General features: G+C 45.0%; 1 protein-coding gene across 7 annotated transcripts in view; it reads right to left on the reverse strand.

Annotated features, from left to right (window-relative positions):
• Positions 1-25775, reverse strand: part of UNC79 (unc-79 homolog, NALCN channel complex subunit) — a 204072-nt gene that overhangs the window by 14448 nt on the left and 163849 nt on the right. For 6 of the 7 annotated variants that reach the window (XM_053245847.1, XM_053245854.1, XM_053245821.1 and 3 more), the window contains 6 exons: positions 23574-23678; positions 12973-13050; positions 7921-8010; positions 6299-6474; positions 3137-3323; positions 605-802 (listed from right to left, as the gene is read on the reverse strand). In XM_053245847.1, coding sequence (XP_053101822.1) covers positions 605-802; positions 3137-3323; positions 6299-6474; positions 7921-8010; positions 12973-13050; positions 23574-23678 — 834 coding nt within the window. The remainder of the gene's footprint in view (positions 1-604; positions 803-3136; positions 3324-6298; positions 6475-7920; positions 8011-12972; positions 13051-23573; positions 23679-25775) is intronic. The other variant, XM_053245832.1, reaches the window with a different exon arrangement.

The raw sequence follows: 25775 nt of genomic DNA on the forward strand, positions 1-25775 counted from the left end.
GCCAAAAATTTCTTTTCAGGGGCTGACTGACATTTACCGGCCTACTTGATATTTTGCTCTGTGTTTTCCCTGCCTCATTCCATCTACTATTATTTTTTATTATTATTATTTTATTTTTACATTTATATCCCGCTCTTCCTCCAAGGAGCCCAGAGCAGTGTACTACATACTTGAGTTTCTCCTCACAACAACCCTGTGAAGAAGGTGAGGCTGAGAGAGAAGTGAATGGCCCAGAGTCACCCAGCAAGTATCATGGCTGAACGGGGATTTGAACTCGGGTCTCCCTGGTTCTAGTCCAGCACTCTAACCACTACACCAGAGATGGCCATCCAGTCTGTCTGAAAACCTCCAGTGGAGGAAGCCCACAAATGAAAGATGTAAACCCTTCCACTGTCAAACAACTCTTACAGTTATAAAATTCCTCCTAAAGTCCAGCCTAAATCTGCTTCCAGAGAGCTTGGAGAAACGCATAGATGCTTGAAAGTATCTGCCTGCTGCAGATATGTGTTAATAAAGTTCCAGTTTTCCATATTTAAATGGTTCTGCCTATCACTTTGGGCTCAATCTCAATGGCTACTAGCTCTGATCACTGCATCTGACTCACCACCTTGTTATGTGCCATTAGCTGGAGGATACTTGGCGTCACTCGGCTCCAAAACTCCAGAGCTGTAAGAATTGCTGTGAAGCTGAATTCATTCTGGTTTTGGACAGTGGGAGCAACAGCTGCTTGTTCACAATACACCGTCCATAGCTGGGCAAATATAAAGGCATGGAAGAGGGAACACATGTGCAAAACCGAGGTCTGTACAAAGAGAAATGAGAATAAAAAGGTTTCTTTGAAACAGCCTATTATGAGATGCATTCATTCTCCTTCAGAGTACTAGAGCATAAAAATTCCTATTCCAATAACACGCACACCCATCAAAGTAATCCTAATCAAATACGGACCTGTCAAAAATTTCCCTCTGATTTTCTTTCCTGTTAGCATACAGTGAGTGATAGGACAACACATTCGTATTGTAATAGCTCATTTATATTCACAGACTAAAAGGAGGCAGGACTGACAAGTTGAAACCCATGAAAAAATTACAGTGTTGTTTGGAGCAGGGAGAGAAAAATGAAAGGATCGAACTCCTCTGAACAGCGGGCCAGTGCAGCCTCTCTTACTATCACCAGAATCTAAATAGGACTTATAATATCTTTGGGTTAGGGAAACTCCCATAGGGATCCCTAAGATGCCTGGTCTGAACCATGTGTGCATAAGAACCTAAGAAAAGCCCTGCTGGATCAGAGCAAAGGCCCATCCGGTGTGGCATCCTGCCTCGTGCAGTACAAACAAGAGGCATCTGGAAAACCCACAAATGGGGAAAAGAGGGCAACTGCCCCCTCCCTTTGGTGCCCCCTAGTGCCCAGTGTAATTCTTTGGTCAAGTTTGTGATAGATTTCTCCAATTTGGATAAATCTGCAGAATTTTTCGATGGTGTCATACTTTGAGAGGTGGTAGTGATTGTGTAGAGGGGAACTTCCTGAATTATCAATCCTCAGGTCTAGATCTTCCCCAGTTATAGTGATGATTCCAGGTATGCCACCCAACAGGTGATGGACAACAGGACTGGAAAAGGAATGACCGGGAAGGAGCCATGGCTGTCTTATCTTTTACATTAGCAGGAGTTATAATGGGCTATCAGGTGTCTAGGTAATGAGGCAATAACTCTGGGTATCATTTGAAAGTCCTTCTTAGCACATAATGGTGCCAAACATGACAAATCTAGAATGATTATGTAGATGCATACTGAAGAAAATGTTCAAAGATCTAGGCCAGCTACAAGACCAGGAAAATGAAAATCATCCAGAATGAAAAATGAAAATCTTGCCAGCCACTGGCAAGAGAACCAGCAACTGTTGGAAACCTGTTTCTTCCTTCCTTCCTTCCACAACAAAAAAACAAAAAAACTTTGAAGCCATAGCACAACTGACCATTGCTATGTAGTAGAAGTGAAGGACAATCTCTTCTCAGTTACTGGCCAGTCACACCCAAACAAGATCCCAGTGACATATAGTGGGCCACTGTGTGAAACAGGATGCTGGACTAGATGGGCCTTGGGCCTGACCCAGCAGGGCTGTTCTTATGTTCCTAACCTGAACTACAACTACAAGATGTCAGAATCACTGCCAGCAGGCAAAAGGTAATTTAGAGGTGTTCATGGAATATTTAGGACCATTCTGTTTCTTTGGTTTTTTGCCTTTTAAAAATATTGTTCCAAACACAGAGTTTTTGCAACAGGATTAATCAAAAATTGAATGAATAAGTTCAGTGGTATTTGGCTGGCCATTGTACAAAGCTGGATGCTGGACTAGATGAACCTTATATATAGAGCTCTTATATTCTCAAATGAATAACATTTGCATGTATGCCATAAAATATTGATTTTTACTAATTCTATAGAATTCAGCTTGAACTTACACAGCTGAAATTCTGGTCAACGTCTTACACCCATAAAAGCAAAAAAGGCACACCTGCAATGCCAGCAACCCCATTTTTGATGTGCAGGTGCTCACATACATGGGGGGCAAGGATTTTCTCCCTCTCCCTGCAGAAGTGGTACGTGCCACCAAAAAGTAGGTCTCTGAGGGTCATGCAGCCCTCAGGGACCTACTTCCAGGTCACACAGAATGCTTCCAGGGGAGAGGAGGGATTGGCAAAAATCACCCCCTATGTGAGCACCCAAGAAGTAGGGATGGTCACGCTGCATGTACCTTTTTGCATTGGTACAGCATTAGTCAGTACATTGCTAATTAGGCTCAGTCTATATAGCATACTTAGCTGAATATCATACAGTCATAATAATAATAGAGAATACTCTTAATCGCCTGCCAACTGAGCAAAGAGGCACCTTTTAAAAGTGGCGATTCTCTTTATTTAGCAGGGGGAGAGCAATTGGCCCTATCCGTCTCCAGCACAGCATCCCTCCAGTGGCTGTTGCTGGAGTCTATTTTATGGTTCTTTTTTAGATTGTGAGCCCTTTGGGGACAGGGAGCCATTTGTTTGTTTGTTTGTTTGTTTGTTTCTATGTAAACCACTTTGGGAACTTTTGTTGAAAAGCAGTATATACATACATATTTGTTGTATTCTTACCTTGGACTGCTCTGGGAACCCAATCAGGATCACAATAAGGTGATCAGCAACGTGAGAACCTGCATCCAGTGGTATGGGCATGCAAGCCGAAGGAGAATTAGGACAGACAACATTATGTGTCAGTGACCCCAGAAGGAGCCAGGAGAGCAATCGGATATGAGATACACATTCAATGAATTCTTTGGGCCTGTTGGAAAAGACACATAATATATTTGGTTTGTTATTATCTCAAAGGCTTACACAATAGGTTTGCAAAAATGTTGTCTGCTACCTGTAACACATACTGTTTGCACAGGTCAACAAAAGACCAAGTGTTAAGTTCTTAAAGCTAACTAGTGGCTGGAACCTGGCCAGATTCCCATGGGTGGAGACAGAAAATTGTTTTTGGCTTATGCTCTAGCATAAGGCGGAAGACAGATAATTGTTTTTGAGAAATCTGAGAGTGGTTTGAGAAGGTTGTAGCTTCATGTGGTGTACGCAAACGTTTTTTATTGCATTGCCACCTCTAGACAAACAGGTATTGTAGGTTTTTGAAGCAACAGAAAAATCTTTTATTTGAGTCAAAAGTTAGAGACATGTACTGCAAGCCACAACACCATTTTCAAACTGCTTTCAACAATCTGAATAAAAACATTGTCTATCTCCAGCCTAAGAAGGCACATTAATGTGGCTGACATCCAGACTAAGGAAACATTGGTGCAGTATTACTGCTAAAGCACTTCAGAGGGGAGGGGCAATTTTTGCTAATCTTCCCTTCACCCTGAAGCTGATTGTAACCCCAAAAATATGTCCCTGATGGTTGCACAGCCTTAAGGGACATATTTTCAGGAGTCACACTCAACATCAGAGGGAAGGCGCCCCACCCATGGAGCATGTGCTGCATGTTAGCTGCATGAGTGCTTCCTTAGTCTTCATGGTGGCCATTATCTCTGCTTAGCTTGATTTCAGAATTCATTATCAAAAATGGAACTTGTGGGTTCACTGACATTGTTTTGGAGACTCATGGGACCTCTGTTTAAAACTAAGGTCCCCTGTGAGGCCTTCAAGACAATCACTCATATCTGTTGGTCCACTGTATCATATTCAATCATATTTATTCAATCATATATGGCTTTGAACACTTGAAATATGCTGTAGAAATATATAGCCAGGCTCCGAGTAGGAGCGGATCCCAGCCCAAGGGCCGCAAAACCTGCAAGGGCTGTTCCTCAGCTTGCCTACTCTCCTTAAATGGTCAACTTAGAAAACCTACTCCAACCTGCACTCAGCTGCAAAGTGACCAAACATGCAACAATGACAACCTAACAATTAGAGTCAGTGAAAATTGGGGGGGGGGGGGAGGCCACACCAGAACCAATAAGGTGTGACCCAAAAAATTTCTACTTTGCCCCCAAAGGCAATTTCTACTTTGCCCCAAAAGGCAACTGGGTAACCCTCACTGAACAAGGATGGGAGGGTGCTTTCCCCCCAGAGCAACTGAGAATGAACAGAAGGGAGCTGGCTGCTTAAGCAGCTGCTCCTGAGCTCCCATTGGCTGGCACGAGTCAAGTGCCGAGGGAGCCAAAATGGCAGCCTACGTGCCCGTCTCAAGGGCTGGGCGCACGACTCCGTCCCTCGCACTAGCTGCATGCTAGTCCCTGATTTTGAAAACTAATTTTGAAAACTGCGGGGAGCAGTTTTCTAATTAATAATGATAATAATAGTAATAATAATGATGATGCAAGACATGTGCTGGCACAATAAAGGAAAAAAATGATCATTGTTCAGCCAATCGATACATAATCCTCTCTAATAAAACGCTTGGTGTCCGTCTGTGGACGGACACCAAGCGTGTGTCCGTGCCTCCCTGCCTTGTTCTGTGCCTGCGCGAAGCGCAGGCCCAGAACAGGGGAAGGGAGACAAGCTCGCCGGCACCCGGCAGCCATCTTGGGCGGCCAGAAGCGGCCGCCCTGAAGAAGCCGGAGAGGAGGCGGCGGGAAAGTGACCGAGGCGGTGGCTCCGCCGCCGCCTCGGCCAAAATAGATGGAGGCCAGGGGCGGAGCGGAGGCCATGTAACCTTAAAAAAAAATTTACTCCCGCGGCCGACGCCGCCGACCGCCCACCCTCCCTCCCAGCTGCCGAGTCCCCCTTACCCTGGCCGACTGCTGTCGGCCGTACACAGCCCTTAATTTAAGAGGCAGAGAGGAGCTCGCAAGCAGAGCTCCTCTCTGTGCAAAGCCTCTTGCCGAACTGCTGCTTTGGGCGCTTGCGTCCCTTGCGCCCAAAGCGGCAGTTCGGCAAGAGGCTTTGCACAGAGAGGAGCTCTGCTTGCAAGCTCCTCTCTGCCTCTTAAATTGAGGGCTGTGTACGGCCGACAGCAGTCGGCCAGGGTAAGGGGGACTCGGCAGCTGGGAGGGAGGGTGGGCGGTCGGCGGCGTCGGCCGCGGGAGTAAAATTTTTTTTTAAAGTTACATGGCCTCCGCTCCGCCCCCGGTCTCCGTCTCCCCGGCCTGGCGGGGGCAAGTGCCTGGGCCGATTTGGCCCTTAAAGGTGGGGGGGGGGGAACGGCAGAGGGAGGGGGAATGGCGGCGGGGGGCCAGGAGCGCCGTTACTAGCGCCCATTATTCAACGGGCCAAAATTCACTTCTTGTTAATAATTTGTTGCAGGAGATTTAAATGTCTTTCCACAAGGTATCATTTTTGCTCTTATTTCAGGAATATCATAGGTTGTATCAAATGAAAGTTAGTTATGACAGACCCCTTGAAATTAGTGAGACTTAAGTTAGTCACTATTTATTTTACTACATTTCTATACTGCCCTATCCAAAGGCTCTGGGCGGTATAGAAATTTGTCTCATTGACTTCAACAGGGCTCAGTTCTTATTAACTTTCTTTGGTTACAACCCCATATTTTCCTAGCACACAAACCACAACATTTTGTCACAGTAAATATGAAATTTGGCCCCTATACAACCTCCACGGCTAGTGTGTTGATTCTGAGTGTGTGCCCTACTAGGGATGTAATTGGGTGTATATGTTAGGAACATCGATTAGATAGAACTGGTGAACTTATTAGTGATGAACACTATAACTCACTCCCCTCTCCCACACATCTGGCACCTTAAAAGTGGGATACCATTTTAAAATAAAAATCATATTAACTGGTGACCAATAACTTCTTACCCTTGTTGCATTGCAGATGGAGGGTGGTACAGCCAAGGTAAGTAACGCACCACAGCCTTGTTATCTCTGTGATTGCCACGTGAGATTTCCATGGCAGCAATCTGAGCTAAACCAACTTTGAGATGCCCACCAAAAGTGTCCTCATGCAGCGGCTGGGAACACGTTTTCATGTGACTCTGTGGTACAAGGACATTTAGCATACTGAAAAAATTAAAAGGAATGCATCTTAAAGCTATCTGAAATGGGAAAGAATGTGATTGAGTCCAACAGAAGATGCTGCATTCATTCATATTAAAGACTGGTGTCTAGTCTCCTCCACAACAAAGTAGTTGCTCCTGGACTGTGGAATGCACTCTCAGTAGAAATCCGTAACCAGAATTCATTGCTGGTCTTCAGGAGAGCCCTTAAAAGCTATCTGTTTGGCCTGGCCTTCCAGGATTTTTAGTTTGTTATAAATTGTTTTTAATTGCTATAAATGTTCAGCCTGGTTCTCCGGAGATTTTAACTGTTTAAATGTTTTAATTGTTAATTAATTTTAATTGCTTTATTTTGATGTAAACCGCCCTGAGCCATTTTTGGAAGGGCGGTATATCAATCAATCAATCAATCAAATAAATAAAAGGAATTGAATAGTTGGCAGCTACCCCTGAACAAGAGGGGGTTCCCATGCCTTTCCCAGTGGGTGTGATGTGGTGGTAGCAGAGTTAGGGAATGACAGGATCACAACCATGCAGGAGTATGGCTTATGATTGGACAAAAGCACTCAGCACAGACTGATGATGTCTGCAATGCATGTGGGTGTTGCTGACCCCATCTTTCATTGTCTCTGCTGCCTACACACAACATTAACTGGCAAGGGCCTGTTCCCCCCACCCCCATCACTCACTCTTGAGGAGGCACGGAAAGGAGCTCCTAGTTAGCAATCCCACGAACTGCTGACTGGTGAAGCTCTGCAGGGGCTGACAGCCCTGTCTTCAGCATTGCCCCCCACTGCACCTGATGTCAGATGCAGGGGGTAGGGCTAATGCCCAGGAGAGGGTGCGTCTGGACCCTCTCCCATCCTCCCCAGTCAATGTTTCATGGAAATGCTGGCTAAGTGGGCTTCCCCCCGCCTCCAGCACAGCCAGCGTTTCAAGGAAACACTGGCTGGAAAGAAGAGGGGTTCACCTTGAGCTCTCAGCCAGCGAGTGCTTTGTTTGCCATCTGGGTGTGGGAGGGGAAAGGGGGCACCCTGGCCAAAGGTGAGGGGTACCTTAGTGTCCCCCACCCAGACCCTTGGGGCTGGGGGATGGCTGTCCTCCCCTTGCTCCATTGTCTCTATGACCCTGAGAGGGTCTCTCAAAAACAATTTGTGATATAGAACCTGCTGTTCACAGAAAAAAGTCCACACACACAAAAATCTACTGGGCTAGTGCAAGAACTTTACATGATCCAGTTCTTTACTATTCATAATATAACTTTTGCTATCATCCTTATTGTAGGGAGTTACTTTTTTGCCTTCTGATAAAAGAAACTAACTTTTAAAAACAAATCTGTCCTAGAGGTTCTCTCAGTTATACTGATTGCCAGAACTCCATAATGATGCAATAAAATGAGCTGAGGTATCTGAAAGCTATACTCACCTTTAATTTTGTCAAGGTATGCATATCAGCAATAAAATCCAACACTTCCCCAATATATTGCCTCATGCATTCCATTGCTGCTGTTCCACACTAAAACATGGAAGAATGACAGTCAACTTTAATTACTCCCCATCTCACAATGATGAAATGCCAGTTTCCTTCCTCCCCTCATCCTCCACCCCATAATGGCTGTACCCGCTGAATTTGAGTGTTGTTAAGGAACTGAAGTCACATCTTTTTAGAGAGGCTTTTTAATATCTTATCCTCTGCTTTTATCTGGTGGGTTGTTTTTTTTAAGTGTTTAGCTTTTTACTGGTAACTTTTAATTTTAGTTTTAAAACTTGTTATTTTAATTGTGGTTTTAGCCTGGTCTTTTAACATTATTAAGTTTTTATCCTGTATCTATTTTATTAATGCTGTAAGCCACTTCGAGCAGCAGTGAACTGAAGGGACAGGGTATAAATATTTTAAATAAACAAATAATAAATAAAAAACCCTACTCCCTGAAGTCTGCCAGCCCCACAAAGGTCTTACAACCATCCATCTCTCACTGTCAGGCCTAGCAGCATCAGGAGAGTGCTCTTGAATAGAGACTGCAACAGGATAAAGGGGAGAAGAAGACCATCTGAAGTGTGTTGGGCCAGAGTCCTCAAACCTATATTTACACTATACATGTAAACCGGTTTAAAAGTCACTCTCATACCCAGGGAATGTTGCTAGTTTATTTAGGGCCTAAAGTAAAGTTGTGCCATCAAGTCAGCATCAGCTCCTGGCAACCATAGAGCCCTGTGGTTTTCTTTGGTAGAATACAGGAGGGGTTTACCATTGCCATCTCCCACACAGCGTGAGATGATGCCTTTCAGCATCTTCCTACATCACTGCTGCCTGATATACAGTAGGTGTTTCCCATAGTCTGGGACACATACCAGCGGGGATTCGAACCGGCAACTTCTTGCTCCCTAGGCAAGTTACTTCCCCACTGCGCCATTAGGTGGACTAGGGATCCCTAAAAGAATTCTCAACAGCCTCCTCCATCTACACTGCTAAGGATTATTTGGTGAACACCATGACAAACAGATATAAAATTAAAACAGGTTTTTAGTTTCCCTACCTCTGAAAAGCAAGCTTAATTCTACAGGCACAGAATCACTTGCTCCTAAATGCGTTGGCTTACATGACAGGCACTAATCCATCAGTGAGATCTGAACTGCACTGAGGCAAGAAGCCTTCAGAATGGTTGCCTTGCAGGCTTGATACACAGGACAGAGCACAGGGAGGGAGATAGGGAAGTAATTTTTGCTTCTCTCCCCTCCACACGGAAGCGGTGTTCTCTGCTAGAAATATGTCTGTGACAGCGGACAGCACTGCGTAGCTCTCACAGACGTATTTACGAGGCAAGATGGGAGTTTTAGTCCAACAAGATCTGGGGATCAAGTTTCAGAATCCTGATTTTAAGGGAAAGCTACAACATGAGAATGTGCTTGGTCAATTTTGCAGCTTTGACTCTTTTTTTTTGGCTCAGTCATCCAGTTTATCAGCTCTGCAGCCTGATAAAAATTACCCCAATTTGACAAGGGATTGTCCACAAACTCAGGCGGTCTGAACTGAGTTTTACTTGCTGAAATTTGAAGGGCAGGGAGCAGGGGAAAGCTGCTCAAATTTTGTATTTTAGCAGCTGACCCAAGTGTTTCTCATTTCTCTGTGTTAATATAAAATCTACGTGGAGGTGAACTACACCACCTTCTGTCTTCTTCAGTGCTATGCCTGTCAGTTTACTTGACAGGACAACAAACAGTAAAAATAAGGTCGCAGACAGCCCTGTCAGAATGTCCTCCATCTTTCAATGTGTTTGGAGGAAGGATTCCATACACTGCTTCTTTCAAGCTCAGTGATGGATTGATAAATTGTGTGCCACTCTCTTGAATAGTAATGGTTTGATCAGAAGCCGGAAGATTCTTAATTTTTTTAAAAAAATTGCTTCTGTCCATAGCACTAAATATGTTGGTTGCAAACAGAAAAATCTCTTCATTAGGGATGTGCACGGAGCTATTTATTGCAGTTCGGTTCAAATTCAAGCCGAATTCAAACCGAACCACTGGTTCGAGAACCGGTCTGGTCAGACCGACCTCCGGCTCAGTTCAATTGGTCAAACCGAGTCAAACCAGTTCGAGGGCTATGCTTGTAAAAGGGAATCTGGTGAAGATTCCCCTTTACAAGCAAAGGGGTGGGAGAATCCTTTAAAAGGCTTCTAAAGAGCCTCAGTCATCTGACGGTGGCCGGAACACCACTACTAGAAAGCCCCCTGGTGCTCCTCAGCAGCCTGCCTGCACGGCACAGCTCCAACACTGACTGGCCTCTGTGCATGTGCAGTTGATTCCATGTTATATCAACTTAACGCAAGCATATTTCAGCTGAAGAACGGTGCTGATTCTTAGTATCATTTAGACTTAAAGTGTTTAGGATTTCTTTTTCTCTGGAAGATAGAAACCACATACTAGAGTTCTGGGAGGAACTGCAGTCCCCAGGCTGTTTCCCAGCTGCCCTGCATTCATTTCCAGCTTCCCTAGGGTCACTCCCCACCCTTCACACAGATGCTACTGCCATTCCCTGCAGCCACCCAGCCTTCCCTGAACCACTGCTGGGTCAGCATTTAAAGAATCCCCACCCCACCACCACTAAACTCCCCTAGGTAACTGCCCCACAATCAGCTGCCTCCCTGTGGTGCAGGGGAGGGAGTGGCCATGTTTGACCTTCTGATCTGTCCTACACACCCCTACCACATACTATTTGGCATGAAAAAGAGCTACAGAGATAGATGAGGTTTCCACATAGACTAATAAAGAGTCATGAGTAGCATCCACAGGGATGCTTGCAGAGGGATTCTCTGCTGTTGCAGTGCTCTGCAATGTTGTGCTACCACTTGCAGAGGAGGAAACTTCTCAGGGATATACACGAGCCTGTACAAGAGGCTCCAATTATGACTAGTTGTGAGCTAATGCACCATGTTATGCTACTGCTAGCACATCTTCCATAAGCACAAGAACTAGTCTGGAACAGAGGTTACTTTTCTTCAAACAACCTTACACAACATCCATATGACATTAATATCTTATGCAACAGCATAAGACTGGTCTGAATGTCACCGCATGTGATTCTGCAGTGATTAGAGCAGACTGGTGGTGGTGGTGATGCTCTGGCCTCATTCTTCACTGAAAAGAAGTCCATAATACCTTAAAAACTGAAAGGTATAAGCTTTCGTGGACTAGAGCAAATCATCAGATGAAGACTGATGCCCACTGCCTAATCTTTAACTTTATCTAGTTGGTCATCTCTTTGTTTTAAAATTTATATCAAGTGCTCTGACATGATAGACCAGTCTTTTCCAAGGCACTTAGATTCCTATGTTAGAAACTTATTTTCCTTTGCATGCCTTTTATCAGGCCAAAATTAGAGGTAATAATCAGCATCCTCTCCACTTCTGTTCCCCCGTAACTCACTACCAGAGTTCTCTGAGGCTGGGACTCTGCTTACTACTGCCACTTATGATGACTTGCTGCACTGCAGCCGCCTTTGAGTCTCCAGGCCCTACGCGGGCCCACCATGTAAGGTCTGTTATTGGCTTTCCTGTAGACAGGAAGAGTATAGACAGGCAAGGTTCTGTCTGAAACAGCTCTTGCCTCCATTTCAAGGTCTCCTTGCACCTGGTGTGGTTTTTCTTCCTTGCCTGGTCTACTTGGTTGGACCTCTGGTGTGTTCCTGGCTCCTGACTGTGACCCCTAGGGTACCCCTGGCTCTTGGTTCCTGGTCTGGCTTTTGGTCCCCTTATGTCTGCTGTTGCCTGACTCTCCAGTCCTGAGCCCTAGTATCTGCTGCTGGCTTAGCCCTGACACAGCCATGCAAAATGTGTAGCATGGTGCCATCCTACTGAGACTTCCTTAGCCCTGCAAGCAGCAGCCAACAAAGGGGAGTGGGGAAATTCACAATATGATGATGTGATGTCAGGTGTGTTGTGTTACTAATCATTAGAGGGTGGAGATGTAGCTCAGTGGTAGAGCATCGGCTTTGCAGAAGGTCCCAGGTTCAATATCTGGCATCTCCAGGTAGGGGTGGGGAAACCTTCTGTCTTAAATCCTGGAGTGCTGCTGCCAATCAATATAGACAATACTGAGGTAAATGGACCATTAGTCTGTCTCAGTATAAGACAGTATCTTATGTTCCTATGTCCTAAGGAGAGAAGGAGAGAAAATGTAGGGTTGTTGGTTTTGTGAAGGCCATGTTGCAGCTGCAATTTATAGTTCCAGCTGCAGTGGGGATCGTAAACCTATTTTATATGGGTTCTGCATAATATGAATAGAACTGGAAGCAAAAGAATGTCTCATTTTAAAATGCTTAGTTTCTGTATGCAAATTTTGCAACTACTTCAGAGAATGGCTGAGGTGAAAACTGAAGTAAGTAACATTTATTGCTTCAGAAGGGCTTAGGGCTTGTCCAAGCTATTGGTCAAAATGTGTCCCCAAAACCATTTTAGAATTGTGATTTGGAACTGTGATGAAAGGGGCATGATAGTTGAGGGAGGGGTACACAGGGAGTTGCCTTCTGTCAAGTCAGACCATAGGTCCATCTCGCTCAGTATTGTCTACACAGACTGGCAGTGGCTTCTCCAAGGTTGCAGGCAGGAATCTCTCTCAGCCCTATCTTGGAGATGCCAGGGAACGAACATGGAACCTAAATGCTCTTCCCAGAGCGGATCCATCCCCCGAGGGGAATATCTTACAGTGCTCACACTTCTAGTCTCCCTTTCATATGCAACCAGGGCAGACCCTGCTTAGCTAAGGGGACAAGTCATGCTTGCTCCCACAAGACCTGCTCTCTTCCCGTAGCTTTGTTGCAGAAGAAAATAAGAGCATGAAGAATATAGGGATTGCAAAGAACAGCATCCACAAAATGGGGGTGGGATGCTTCATGGTAATATTCACAACTGCTGAGAAGGAGAGGGAGAAAGAGAGAGAAAAATCTGGAGAGCCAAGTAGGTACATTTATTGTGATACTTACTCCCGGCATTGAAGCAATCATCTGCTTCTGCAAGATTGTTGATTCAGCTAGTTTTGTTCCAGCATCTGCACAAACAAACTAATGAGAAATAAAAGATTAACCAATTTTGTGGGGGACCAGAATGCAATAAGCTGGAATTTATTTTATTAAATCAAACTTCTCCTTCTGTAATAATTTTTTTGGACACAAAACTGGGTAAGTTATATTGCAAACAACCAGTATTATCCACCATTACCAATAAGTCAACTAAGCAGATTCTTTAAATAAAAATAAAAAATTACTATATAAGGAATAAGATGTATGTTCACATTTCTGCAGCTGCAGCAAATGTAAAGTAAAAGAATATATTTAATCAAAGTTCATTACATAGGATGAAGTCCTGGTGCCATTATGTCAATTACAGATCTCCAATTGACTTAATGCATACTTTCAATCAAGAGCAAAACATTTACCACCCCCCACCCCTTGTGCATTTCTCTTCTTTTCCATTGAGTCTGCACTATATACAGACAGGTATCTAGAAGCACCACGAAGATGAAAATAGACATTGAGCGCTGGCTCAAGCGATTGTGCTGTTTGAGGCAATGCAAGATGTCACGGGTCATGCCCTTCCTGCTGGCTATGCCCATGCCACCATGGTTAGCATCAGGGTCAGGGGGGCCAGCCTTGCCTTTGTCACCTGCACAACCCTTCCCCATCTTGCAGCTGCCTGGGAGGTCAAGCAGCCTGCATTTTAAAGTTCAAGTCTGCTAGAGGCGGTGGCAGCTAGAAGGAGCTCGTAGCACAGAGAAACTGCCACTTCACTACACTTGTCTTCTCTGTCTCACTCATCTCTGCCCCACACCTTCCACCAAGAGGCTTGAGCCTCTTGGTGGAAGGTGTGGGTGGATGGAGAGAGAAAGCAATCATTGGGCTACTGGAAGTTCCTTCAATACATGGGCTGCTTTACCTTCCGGGCAGCCGGGAGATGAGGAAGGGTGATGCAGGCTAGGAAGACAGGACTGGTCCCAACCCTGATGACAGTGGCAACATCAGGAGTTGTGGCCAGGTCACAAGGTGAGGGGAGTGAAAGAAAGGGTGGCAAGGAGCTGGAAAGTGTCAGCACTGGGTGAGACAATGCCTGTGGGGCTGGGCAGAATGCTCACACTCACTGTCCCAGGGGGCAGGTTCCACCCAAGACCTCGTCTTATGGGTGAGCCACCCCCGATTGCCTGCACCACTGCAGGCATCTAAAACGATAACCAGAACAGAACAAGACTGGTGTCCTGTGGTGTTGCAGAAAAGGACTGGTGCATTACTAGCTAAAACTAGTCAACTGCAATTGTGTGATCCATTGAAAATAATGGGCATAGCACTGCATAACTGTGATTTTGCAATTTTAAATAGTTATGTACCAGCCCTGTTCTCTAACACCACAGGCGTCATTTTAGACACTCGCAGCAACACACATGGTTCAGAAGCACCTACATCAGCCTGTACTGAATGCCAGCCATTATGTCATTTGCCTCAATCCAGAAGACAGGTCTTCTTGTGAATCTGCCATACAGATGATCTACAGACTGCAGTAATACATCTTGTGTCCAAATGCCTATCAGATTATCAGAGTTCTCAGCTCTGACAGCACCGATTGCCTGCGAGGCAGAGAAGGAAAAAGATGCCAGACTCCCTTTCAACAACCCCTCCCTTTCCCCCTTGACAGTCCGGAATAGGTATAAGCATAATCAAAGCTAATACTGCTGATCTGGAAAGGGCGGGTGGGAAGGGGTTACATGAGTGTGCCACATGGATCCTATAACACGGAGAACCATAACAGTAATCACAATTTTCTCTTAACACATCCCTGCCACTGGAAAACGGAGAGTAATAAAAGTGGTTTGATTCTGAAGTTATGATGCTTCCGAGTAGGGATGTGCGAACCAGCTCAATTTCGAGCCACTTCGATATCGAACTGGTCCAGCTCAAGGGCTCACCCTCGAGTTGGACCCAGCCCAGTTCAGACTGAGGTCAAGCCAAACCCACCCAGGCCAGCATGAGGCCAGTTCGGGGGCTCTAGAGATTAAACACTCACCTTTTCCGGGGGGTGCTGCCGCAGCTGCAGAAGGGTGTCTGTCTGGCGGTTCCCCCTTCTCCCGCCAGCCTCCCCTGGTCTCTCCTGGAGTGTTTCAGCCCACTTTGGGGACAGAAGCCCTTGCTGAGGTGGCAGCAGCCATTTTGGAGGCCGCCATGCATGTGCCCTGGCCATTTCCATGGCCAGGTCATGGCCTGGCTATGCAAATGGCCAGCGCGCATGCACAGCGGCCTCCAAAATGGCCACCGTCACCTCAGCAAGGGCCAGAATGGCCTCAAAATGGCCCGGGAGAGACCGAGGGAGGAGGGGGAACTATCAAAGACCCACCCCACAGCCATGGCAGCACCCCCCCGGAGGCGGTGAGCATTAAAAAAACTTTTAGAAAACAACTCTAGGAACCCCAAATCGGCTCAAATTTGAGTCAAGCCGGGAGGCGTTGTTCGGGGTGCCAAAACCAAACAGGCCTTGTTTTGTTCGAGTCCAGTTCAGATTCGAACCAAACCGGGCAATCTGGTTTTGTGCACACCACTTCTCCCAGGCAGTAGGCACTATTGTTTCATGAGTCATGGAAAAATGACTCTCAAGTCTTGTCATTTGAAACTAACACTGCATCCACCATGTAGGAACCAATCTAAGTTCTGACTTTTACTTCAGTTATAGGAATAGATGAGTTACAGGCTAAGTCAGTAGAGAAACTAGTCAGTGGACAAACATCTATTGTCATTAAATATTTTAATTGGTGTGTGTGGGTGTGTGCAGATGCACACATGCTCCTTTTTTGCATCCTTCTAATCCACCACATGCAAGTTATTCAGCTGAATGTGTCTGAAGCCATTTAAGTGTCACAATAAAAGTCATATATCTGTGAAGAGCAGTGACCTCTTCTTTCATCTCATTCTGCCAATACTATCTATGTCCCCTCAGGAACTGGAGTGGGCTCTTGCCACACTTATCACACACAAAAAGACTGAGCAAACTAAACACAGGCGGCACACTCATTGCCAGTGTGGCTCCTATCGCCCCTATCAACCCTCTTGCAAGACACCAAGATGTCACTGACATCAGATTTATTAGCATTTGTATAAAGGAAAGCCACAGAACGAGTAGAGGATCATATGTTTGCTGTGCCTCTTTCTAGCACAGTCTGCTTGCCTGCGATAAAGTGCATGCAAAGGTTTCAGGGGTCGGTGGGTGGGCAGAGGTCCAGGGGGCCAACCTGTGCAGATTTGGGAATGGAGAGAAAGGGTTCTGGCAGGGAGGTTGTAGTCAGGAGATAAAGGCCTAAGCAAAAGGGGGAGGCATAGGAAGGCCTTGATCAGGATTTCCGCCTGAATGATTTATGACCACATGGCATTCTGCCTTCTGCCACCTTAGCATTACTAAACCCTGCTGACAGGAGCATGGGTAGGGAGGCATTATATGGCCTTGATGGGGAAAACTGCCCTAGCATTCATGAGGCGGAGGGTTCCCCCAGAGCAACTATTCCAAATGTCCTTCTTTGACAGGGGGTGTAACCAGAGGGGGTTGACCTCAGGGAAAGAACATATACTTTGCATTCAGAAGGGCCCAGGCTCCATCCCTACAATCCCCATGTCAAAAGATCTTAGAGAACAGGGCTGGGAAAGACCCCCTGGCCACTGCCTGAGATCTTATAGAGGAGCTGCCAACTGTAAGACACAGCGTTGGGCTAAATATGTCCACATGAATAGCCTTCTGGGAGAAACACCTTGCCCCAGTCCTGACCCTATGTATATATGGTGGACTTTTAAAAAAATTACAATTATTCAATGCAATTCAAAGTGGGCAGCTTTAGAACTAAATTTGCTTCTAAAGGACACGCTGTTCACCAAGAGAAAGAATGAGGCCTACAGGAGATCCCTTCACTGTAAGTCAATGACAGAGAAGAATACAAGCACTCCTTAAGTCTCATACAGGTTATAGAGAGATTTTCTTCTTCTGGTCTGGTAAAATCTGATGTTACCAGGCATTTCTTTTGGTGTTTGTGTCACTATCAATCCTGATGGAGATGAGTAATGTGAAAATAATGTGGGTATCAAATGTAATACCTTTGTTATATTCAGCCCCACGTTGCATCTCTCATCAAAACAAAACATTCTTAGCCCCCATATGGCTATCTTTGTCATCTCAAGTGAGAAGTATCTGATCATGAAAGTGATATTTCCACATCCCACTTTGCTCCACTCTCTCCTCACTATGGTGGGCCACTTCCTGTCCTTATATTTACTTCCACTTCCTGCCTCTATATGAACCTCTTGTCCTGCCTAGCAGACTGTCTATTGTAAGGATGGCCAACCTGAGGTTCCACAGCCGTTGGTAGACTACAACCCCCATCATCCTCACCCACAATGTATTACATCTGGGGATGATGGGAGCTGTAGTCCAGCAACAGCTAGGGAACCTCAGGTACTTCAGATACTTCTCCCTGGACTAACGGCATGCAGCTCATGGGCGATGATCCTTGGTTTTCTCCTCCCTGTCCCTATTTTGTTTTCTAGTCTCCCTGGTTCCTCAATCTCCACCGGTCCTCCTACTGTATCTGCTTCTCTTTTTATCCAGGTCTTTTCTACCTGGACTGTCTTTTGAAATTAACCTCAGCCATGCCTCTCCAACCTACAGTCTCACCTTGCTCCTCACTCAGAGCTCCTCACTCAAATAAGCCCAACTCTGCAAATATCCAAATCCCTCTCTGCTCTCTAAGAGGATCTAACCTAACAAGCAGGTGGGTGCAGTGCCCCTCCAGTGCATGGCAGCAGCCATTAGCAATTCCCTTTTCCCATTCCAGCTAGTAGTATCCAAGGAGGTGCTATCACCAAATGCTTCCAAGGTACAGGTCAGGCAGCAATGGTCAGGAGTCAGGACTGTGGGGCTGGATTCAAGATCAGGCCAGATACCAGAGTCGTTGACAAGCAGGATGCTTGAAGGGGTAGCTCTAACACTGGTCTGGAGCAAACTGAGGGTTTAAAAAGTCATGTAGTGTGAGTTGCATGTGAAGCCCCCACTTCCTTGGGAAGCAGGTTGCTTCCAAGGTCATGCTTTATTATGCAGGGGTGCACTCCTGTGACCCCTGGGTTTGGTGTGGCGAGGGAGTGCAGTCCCCTAGGGCAGGGGTTCCCAACCTGTGGTATTCCAAATGTCACTGAACTACAACTCCCATAATCCCCAGTCACAATAAACTGTAGCTAGGGGTGATGGGAGTTGTTGTTCAGCAACATCTGGAGTACCACAGGTTGGGAACTCCAGCTCTAGAGTTTGGGGAAGAGACATCAGAGTCAGAGGATGGAGGCAGCCTCATAAACAGAAGATGGAGGCAGGGTCATCCTTGGGGATCAGCATAATCAGGCAGTTGCCAAGAGCCCGGGGCTCTCAGAAGCCCATGGCCTAGGTGCAGCAGTAGCAGAGTAATTCTTTCACCCGAGAGACATCATCCCCTCTCCCGTCCCATCCCATTCACCAAAGCAAGCCCCACTACTAATCTTAGGGAGAGGCACCCAGATTGAAGAAGGCCCATGGAGGACAGGTTGCTGAGGGCCCCCTGAAAACTGGCCTTGGATGAAGGCCTCATGACCCCTGGGGCTCCTCTTCCCCTGGGGCACCTCTGTGGTAGAAAGCATGACATGTCCCCTTAGCTAAGCAGAGTCTGCCCTGGTTGCATATGAATGGGAGACTAGAAGTGTGAGCACTGTAAGATATTCCCCTCAGGGGATGGAGCCGCTCTGGGAAGGGCAGAAGGTTCCAAGTTCCCTCCCTGGCATCTCCAAGACAGGGCTGGGAGAGAGTCCTGCCTGCAACCTTGGAGAAGCCGCTGCCAGTCTGTGAAGACAATACTGAGCGAGATGGACCTATGATCTGACTCAGTATATGGCAGCTTCCTATGTTCTTGCGGCTGCTTTGCTGTTTGCCTCCTGTGGTGGCTAACCCTCTAAGATTTCAGATCCCTCCTGAAATGGGAGGTGGGGGAGTTGGAGGTCTTGGGCCATTCCAACACCCTCTCATTTTGTATCAGTTTGCCATTCTGGCTTACTGCATCTGAAGCAGAAAACCCCACCCCCTCCTTTGAAAAAATATATAATGTTTTCATTTTAATTAATGAGGATGGATCGGAATCAAATGTACTTGTCAACATCACCTCTTTTCTTAACCCAGTACCTGGCTTCACCGTCACCTGCCGCACCCCACTTCTCCCCTAACGCTGATATAATAATCGTTTTGAGGCAAACCCTGAGCCCTGTGTAATTTAAAACGTCAGCACTACTTTATGCTCTTCTGGCAACTGCTTATTTTCTCTGACTAATGTGCCAGTGCTTATGAGAAACAGCGGCGCCCAGAAACATATGCCTGCACATCGCACCAGGTCCATCAGAGGAAAGAGAGGCTGTCAATCATGTGGAACTGTGCGTGACCCGGGGAGCAAGTCTGCGGAGCGCTGCGTCTCGCCTTGGGCCATCCCGGCCACTTCCATTTCAGCGGCTTGTCATGTCAAAGTGATTAAATGCCAGCGACTGCCAGCCCAGTCACTCTTCAGGGGAAGACAGTGACTGCCAGGCGGCTGTATTCAGAAGCGTGTGTCTCCAGTGTGCGACATCATCTGCTGTGAGCTTCCATTCGCGTTTGGTGCAGCGTGAATCCCTTGAGCCCAATTCAGGGGTTGGTTATGATCAGGGCCAGATTTTTTAAAAAACAAAACAACGAAGAACTTTCACTGGATCAACTTGGGGAGGTCTCTTGGGGATTTTCATACTCTCCTTCTGGGAAGTCTTTCCACGTGGATTTGTCTGCTGAGGAAGACCTGTGTGTTTGCTAGGGAACCCCCAGCTCATTGAAGAAGATGGCAGAGAGCCAGTGTGGTGTAGTGGTTAGAGTGCTGAACTAGGACCGGGGAGACCCGAGTTCAAATCCCCATTCAGCCATGAGACTTGCTGGGTGACTCTGGGCCATTCACTTCTCTCTCAGCCTAACCTACTTCACAGGGTCATTGTGAGGAGAAACTTAAGTATGTAGTACACCGCTCTGGGAGCCTTGGAGGAAGAGTGGGATATAAATGTTTGGGTTTTTTTAAAAAAAGATTCTGGGGTATGTTCTAACATTGAGATAATTTATATGACAGCTAAATTTTGTGTAACTGTCTGTTTGGTCAGACAGTAAGGCTATTCACATGACCAAGAGGTGGGGAGGGTGGGCAGGCGGGGGGGGGGGGCTGCACAGAACTTACCTTCCCCCCAGATGATCTGGGAAATGGTGCTGGGAGCACAGCTAGCGCTCCCAGACAATCCACGCTGCTGTACACAGCACGGATCTCTGGAAGCTGGGATGATGAGTCTCCATATATCTCACAATGCACCGTGCAACGAGCCCAGTGCATTGGGGGATACCCCTGTGCAACAGGCACTCTAGGCACCCATCTCTGTGTCCACTCGGACTGCAAGCAGCCTGAGCACACACGTGACCCTGGCCTCGGCTAAGGGCTGGGGTAAAAAGCTGGTTCAGGTGGGAGGACAGAGCCGGGATCCGCATGGATCCTGGTGCTTCACACACACAGCCTAACCCAGGCTGGGCTGCCCTAGCCTGGGTTGGGCTGCATGTGTGAATACTCTTAGTCTCTATTAACATATGAGTTATAAATAGGAAGGATTTGAGGGCTGATTAGACTAGTGTGGATTAATGTATATATCTAATGAGATGTTATCAACTATATTGATACAGATTGTTTTCTGTTTGGTTAATTATTCTGTATTACTGTTGTGATTACTGGTCATAGACCAAAATAAACTGCATTCACTTGTTTGGTTCAAGTATTCATGATCAGTGGGTGGGTTAGGAAATTATAGGCAACCATGGCTTATTTCATCTAACTATGGTCAGTTTGTATGTCTGAACCCACGCCAGTAAATAAATCGTGGTTTATTTTGGACAGTCACACAGCAATCTGAACTCAAGATTTGAAGTTGATTTGTTTGTCCCAACCATGGTCTCTTACAAGAGTATTCTCAGTTCATATAGAGCTTTCAAACAGCTTATGGGGGTAAATGGCTTGGAATTTGAGGGGTAAGGGCAGAGAGAAAAAGGTAAAGATATAGTGTGCCGTTGAGTCGGTGTCAACTCCTGGCAACCACAGAGCCCTGTGGTTGTCTTTGGTAGAATACAGGAGGAGTTTACCATTGCCATCTCCTGCACAGTATGAGATGATGCCTTTCAGCATCTTCCTATATCACTGCTGCCCGAAATAGGTGTTTCCCATAGTCTGGGAAACATACCAGCGGGGATTCGAACTGGCAACCCCTGGCTTGGTAGTCAAGTCATTTCCCTGCGGCGCCATTATGTGAGCAGAGAAGAAGTTTCCTTCACTTTCCCTTCACTGGCTCACTTTTTTTCCACCATTGTCTGTTTCATGGCAGTTTCTGGCAGCTGCTGTATCCCAAACTCTCCTCACTGCAGCACTAGGTGATGATATAGGATCAGGGTGAGAGGACTTCTGAGCGTGAAAAAATATTGCAGTCTCCAGCAGCTGCTGAGGGGAGTGCTGTTGATGGTAAGCTTGCTCAGCTTCCTCCCTCCCCCCTCAAAAATCACCACAATGACCTCCAGTTTTGGCTCACTTGTTTCATACATCCCCTCTCATGCACAATTGTGTTAGCAATGTTAACAGCTGATCACAGTTCAGTTATAAAAGACATGAAGATGAAGCAAAGGAGATGAAGATGGAGATGGAGATGAAGAAGATGGAGATGACGATGAAGAAGGAGATGAAGATGAAGCAAAGGACATGAAGATGAAGCAAAGTCATGCCCTCAACTCCTGTCTGTGGCTTCCAGCGGCATCTGGTGGGCCACTGTGCAAAACAGGATGCTGGACTAGATGGGCCTTGGGCCTGATCCAGCAGGGCTGTTCTTATGTTCTTATGAAGCATTTAGCAGGAACATTTGGGCCAACATAGATTTTACAATCATATTGCAAACCAATGGTAACAATCCCTTTAAAGCATCATGTCTGAAAATGCCCTTAGTGATGATACATGAATGGAATCTCCTTGTTCAGAGACAGTATACCTTGAAACAGGTATACTGAGGATAATCAACAGAAGATAGTCATCTCCTTCATACCCTACTTGTATGTTCCCAAAGACATCTGGCTGACCCTTTGCAGAAATAGCATTCTGGACTAGATTAACCTTGTTCAGATCTAGTTAAAACAATACATTTTTATTTAATATTGTTCTCTGGCCATGGGAAATTCCGGCTACACACATTACAGGCTCAGTTTTCTTGAGGGAAGAATGTACTGGAAACTGCAATGTGATCGTTTATTTATTTGCATGTGCCCTTAGGTAGTTGGGAAAGGATCACGTTTTTAAAAGCTGGGAAAGCTGTTATCATTTGAACAAACTGGTCTCCTTTTAAAACAGTATTTCCACATACGATCATGGAGGTCTGTGTCTCATTCATTATCATCTAACTTCCACTTCCCAAACTGGAATATGATATGTTTATGAATTACAGATCTGTTGTAATTTGGATAGGGTTACAAGTGGAGTTTTAGTCATATTGTTTTGTCTTTGAGCTGTAATATAATTTGTAAACTCTTTATTCTTGTTTAAAACTGAAAATATAATAAGAAATTAAGAGACAAAAAACTGCAGAGGTAGAGCAGATGCTATGGGGGCATAGGTTTGAATGTGATAGTTCTGCTTTTTAAACTATGCCAACTGGGCGTCTAATGGCGCAGCAGGGAAGTAACTTGCCTAGGAAGCAAGAGGTTGCTGGTTCGAATCCCTGCTGGTATGTTTCCCAGACTATAGGAAACACCTAGATTGGGCAGCAGTGATATAGGAAGATGCTGAAAGGCATCATCTCATACTGTGCAGGAGATGGCAATGGTAAACCCCTCCTGTATTCTACCAAAGACAAGCACAGGGCTCTGTGGTCGCCAGGAGTCGACACTGACTCAACAGTATAACTTTACTTTAACTGGGCAAACAAGCACTTTTTAATGTGTTGGTTCTCAGGAGAGAGCAAATGTTCCTATCCAGTCCCAGAGCAGCATTCCTCCAGTAGCTGCTGCTGCTGTCTACCCTGTGTTTTGGGAACCATAACTTTGCTATGAAAACTGTTTTGAGAACATTTTGTTGAATAGCAAAATTAATAATAATTTTGTCAGCACCAGCATCATTTTATTTATTTATTACATTTATATCCCGCTCTTCCTCTGAGGAGCTTGGAGCAGTGTACATGCTTATTTTTATCCTCACAACAACCCTGTGAGGTAGGTTAGGCTGAGAGATACATGACTGGCCCAGAGTCACCCAGTGAGTTTCATGGTTGCATGGGGATTCAAACTTGGGTATTCCAGGTTCTAGAGCAACACTGCAACCATTACGCTATGCTGGCTCATCATCATCAATGCAAAATACGCTGTGGTGCTTGATAGCACAGGGACCTTTTAAACACTGAGGAATATAAGTTCTAAAACATTCACTGTTATACCTTATCATTATTTTTGAAATGAATGTATACTGTACCTGGACCAAGAGCAGCAGGTTTGTGTCTGGCAAGGGCGATTTTAACTTCAGAGCCTGCAGCAACTCTAAGATTACGCTGCGGGATAAGTAGAACTTATCCCTTTCCTAAAACAAATGTAAACAGATGCGTGTTAGCAGCGCTTCTAATAAATCACCAATACCAACCCTTGCAAACATTTTTTTTTAAAAAATGTTGGATTCGACTGAGAAAATCAACTCAAAACAGAGGTGAAACTAAAAACCTAGCGGTATGTATTTGCCTCACAGAGCACATAAATTCTAGTTCCCTCTGGGTATCCATGAGCTACAACCAGTGGCTTACCCCCTTCTGCATATGTGTATTCGTCTGTCCAAATTCCACAGCTTCTGTCCCCTGTGACAGAGGATTTCTATTGCACATGGGAAGGGGATGAATTATAACATATAGGTTTGTAGCAACGACATCTGCTGCTCCATTCCACTGAGCATTCCGTTCTGATGCAGAGACAAATGGAGGAATGGGAGGGGGCATCCCCCCACTCCCCCCCCCCCCCAATGCTCCATATGTCCCTACAGTTTATTGTTCTGGATTCCTTTTCTTTAAGATGAGAGATAATTCCTCTCATTTCCTGGGAGGGTGGGCAATTGTATGCATGTTCAGTGTAGTTATCAAAAATAGGAATATAGCAAAGACAACCAAAACACAAACCATAAAAAGAAAACCTCTGAAAACAAAGAAGATCTAGAAAAGGCACACACCACTCACATCCATGAAATATTCCATTTATTGTTACAATGAACCAAGCGGTGGGAGGGATGTGGGGCAGGATCAAATTATGCAACTAGAATGAATGGAGATGGAGAGTCAGATATATTTGCACAAATCTATTTGGTTACCACAGTATAATATATTCTGTTCCCAAGAGTCAGCTTTTCTAAAGTTTTTGAGCAATGAATGGGTGAATGCCACAAAGATTTGGGTTTAGATAGCTGTTATGGTCACAGAGCCAGCAAACGTCAACTGTAAGAGAAGCCTAAAGGGCTGAACAGAGTACTAGTAACCAATTTCACTGATTATTCTAACTAAATCCTTCCTACTATTCTCATTTCTGAACTAACACCAGGTTTCACTTATGTTTTTCTTGTCAATCAATGAGATCTAGAAATCTCACTTTCTAGACGTGATGAAAATGAAAGCTGATTTTCTAGATACACTTAATACTATGTAGAATAATATAACCCCATCTACACTGCACACAAATCTTACTATTATCATTCTCTCATTATAGACAAAAGAACACGGATGAAAAAGTAAAAAGCTGATCACATTTTAATTCAAAAGAGCAAAATTTATTTATTTATTTATTTATTTATTTATTTATTTATTTGACATTTTTATACCGCCCAAAACTTACATCTCTGGGTGGTTTACAACAAAATAAAAACAGAAAAAATAAACATTAGTTAAAACAAAAACAAAATTTGATTGATTGATTGATTGATTGTTAAATTTATATACCGCCTTTCATTAAAAACAATCCCAAGGCAGTTTACAAAAGTTAAAGAACATATAATAAAAATGACAGTTAAAAGTATTAAGTTTTAAGTTTAAAACATTACAACAATTAAAAAATTTTAAAACAATATTTTAAAACAGCATTAGTCACATACTCTAAGGTCCTCACAATCACTGGAAAGTGGGCTGGGCTCACAATTAGAGTTAGTCTCATACTGTAAGCCAAGGATCTAACACTCAGTCATATTGAGTAATTTTTTATTTTTTTTGTAAACTCAAATTTTGGATTAGGTCATGCATGAATTTGCTGTTTCCCCACAGAATAAAACTGCCTCCATTAAACCAGCTCAGGGAAATGGACATTCACCCAGGCACGTAGCACTTTCTCACTCCCACAAGTTAAAAAGAAAAAGGGTTTTCGTTTTAGTTGTAGAAAAAGGGTTTTAGCCATATTAAACAAAGTATAAGAAGGAAAATTATGATAAAAAGATTAGGGCCTGGACGCAAAGAACAGGAACACTTGGAGACTAAATATGTGATGAAACCAAAAATATGAGAACAAGTTGCTGAAAATTTCCAATATTTGCACACAGTAGGAGCTACATATGAGGGAGAAAAGCAGAGGACACAATTCTCCCAAATGGAACACTTCTGGGTTTTTTTACTATTTATTTCAGATATGTATACTTGCCTTTCCCCCCACAATG

This window comes from Hemicordylus capensis, chromosome 1 (assembly GCF_027244095.1).
Source record: "Hemicordylus capensis ecotype Gifberg chromosome 1, rHemCap1.1.pri, whole genome shotgun sequence".
NCBI lineage: Eukaryota > Metazoa > Chordata > Lepidosauria > Squamata > Cordylidae > Hemicordylus > Hemicordylus capensis.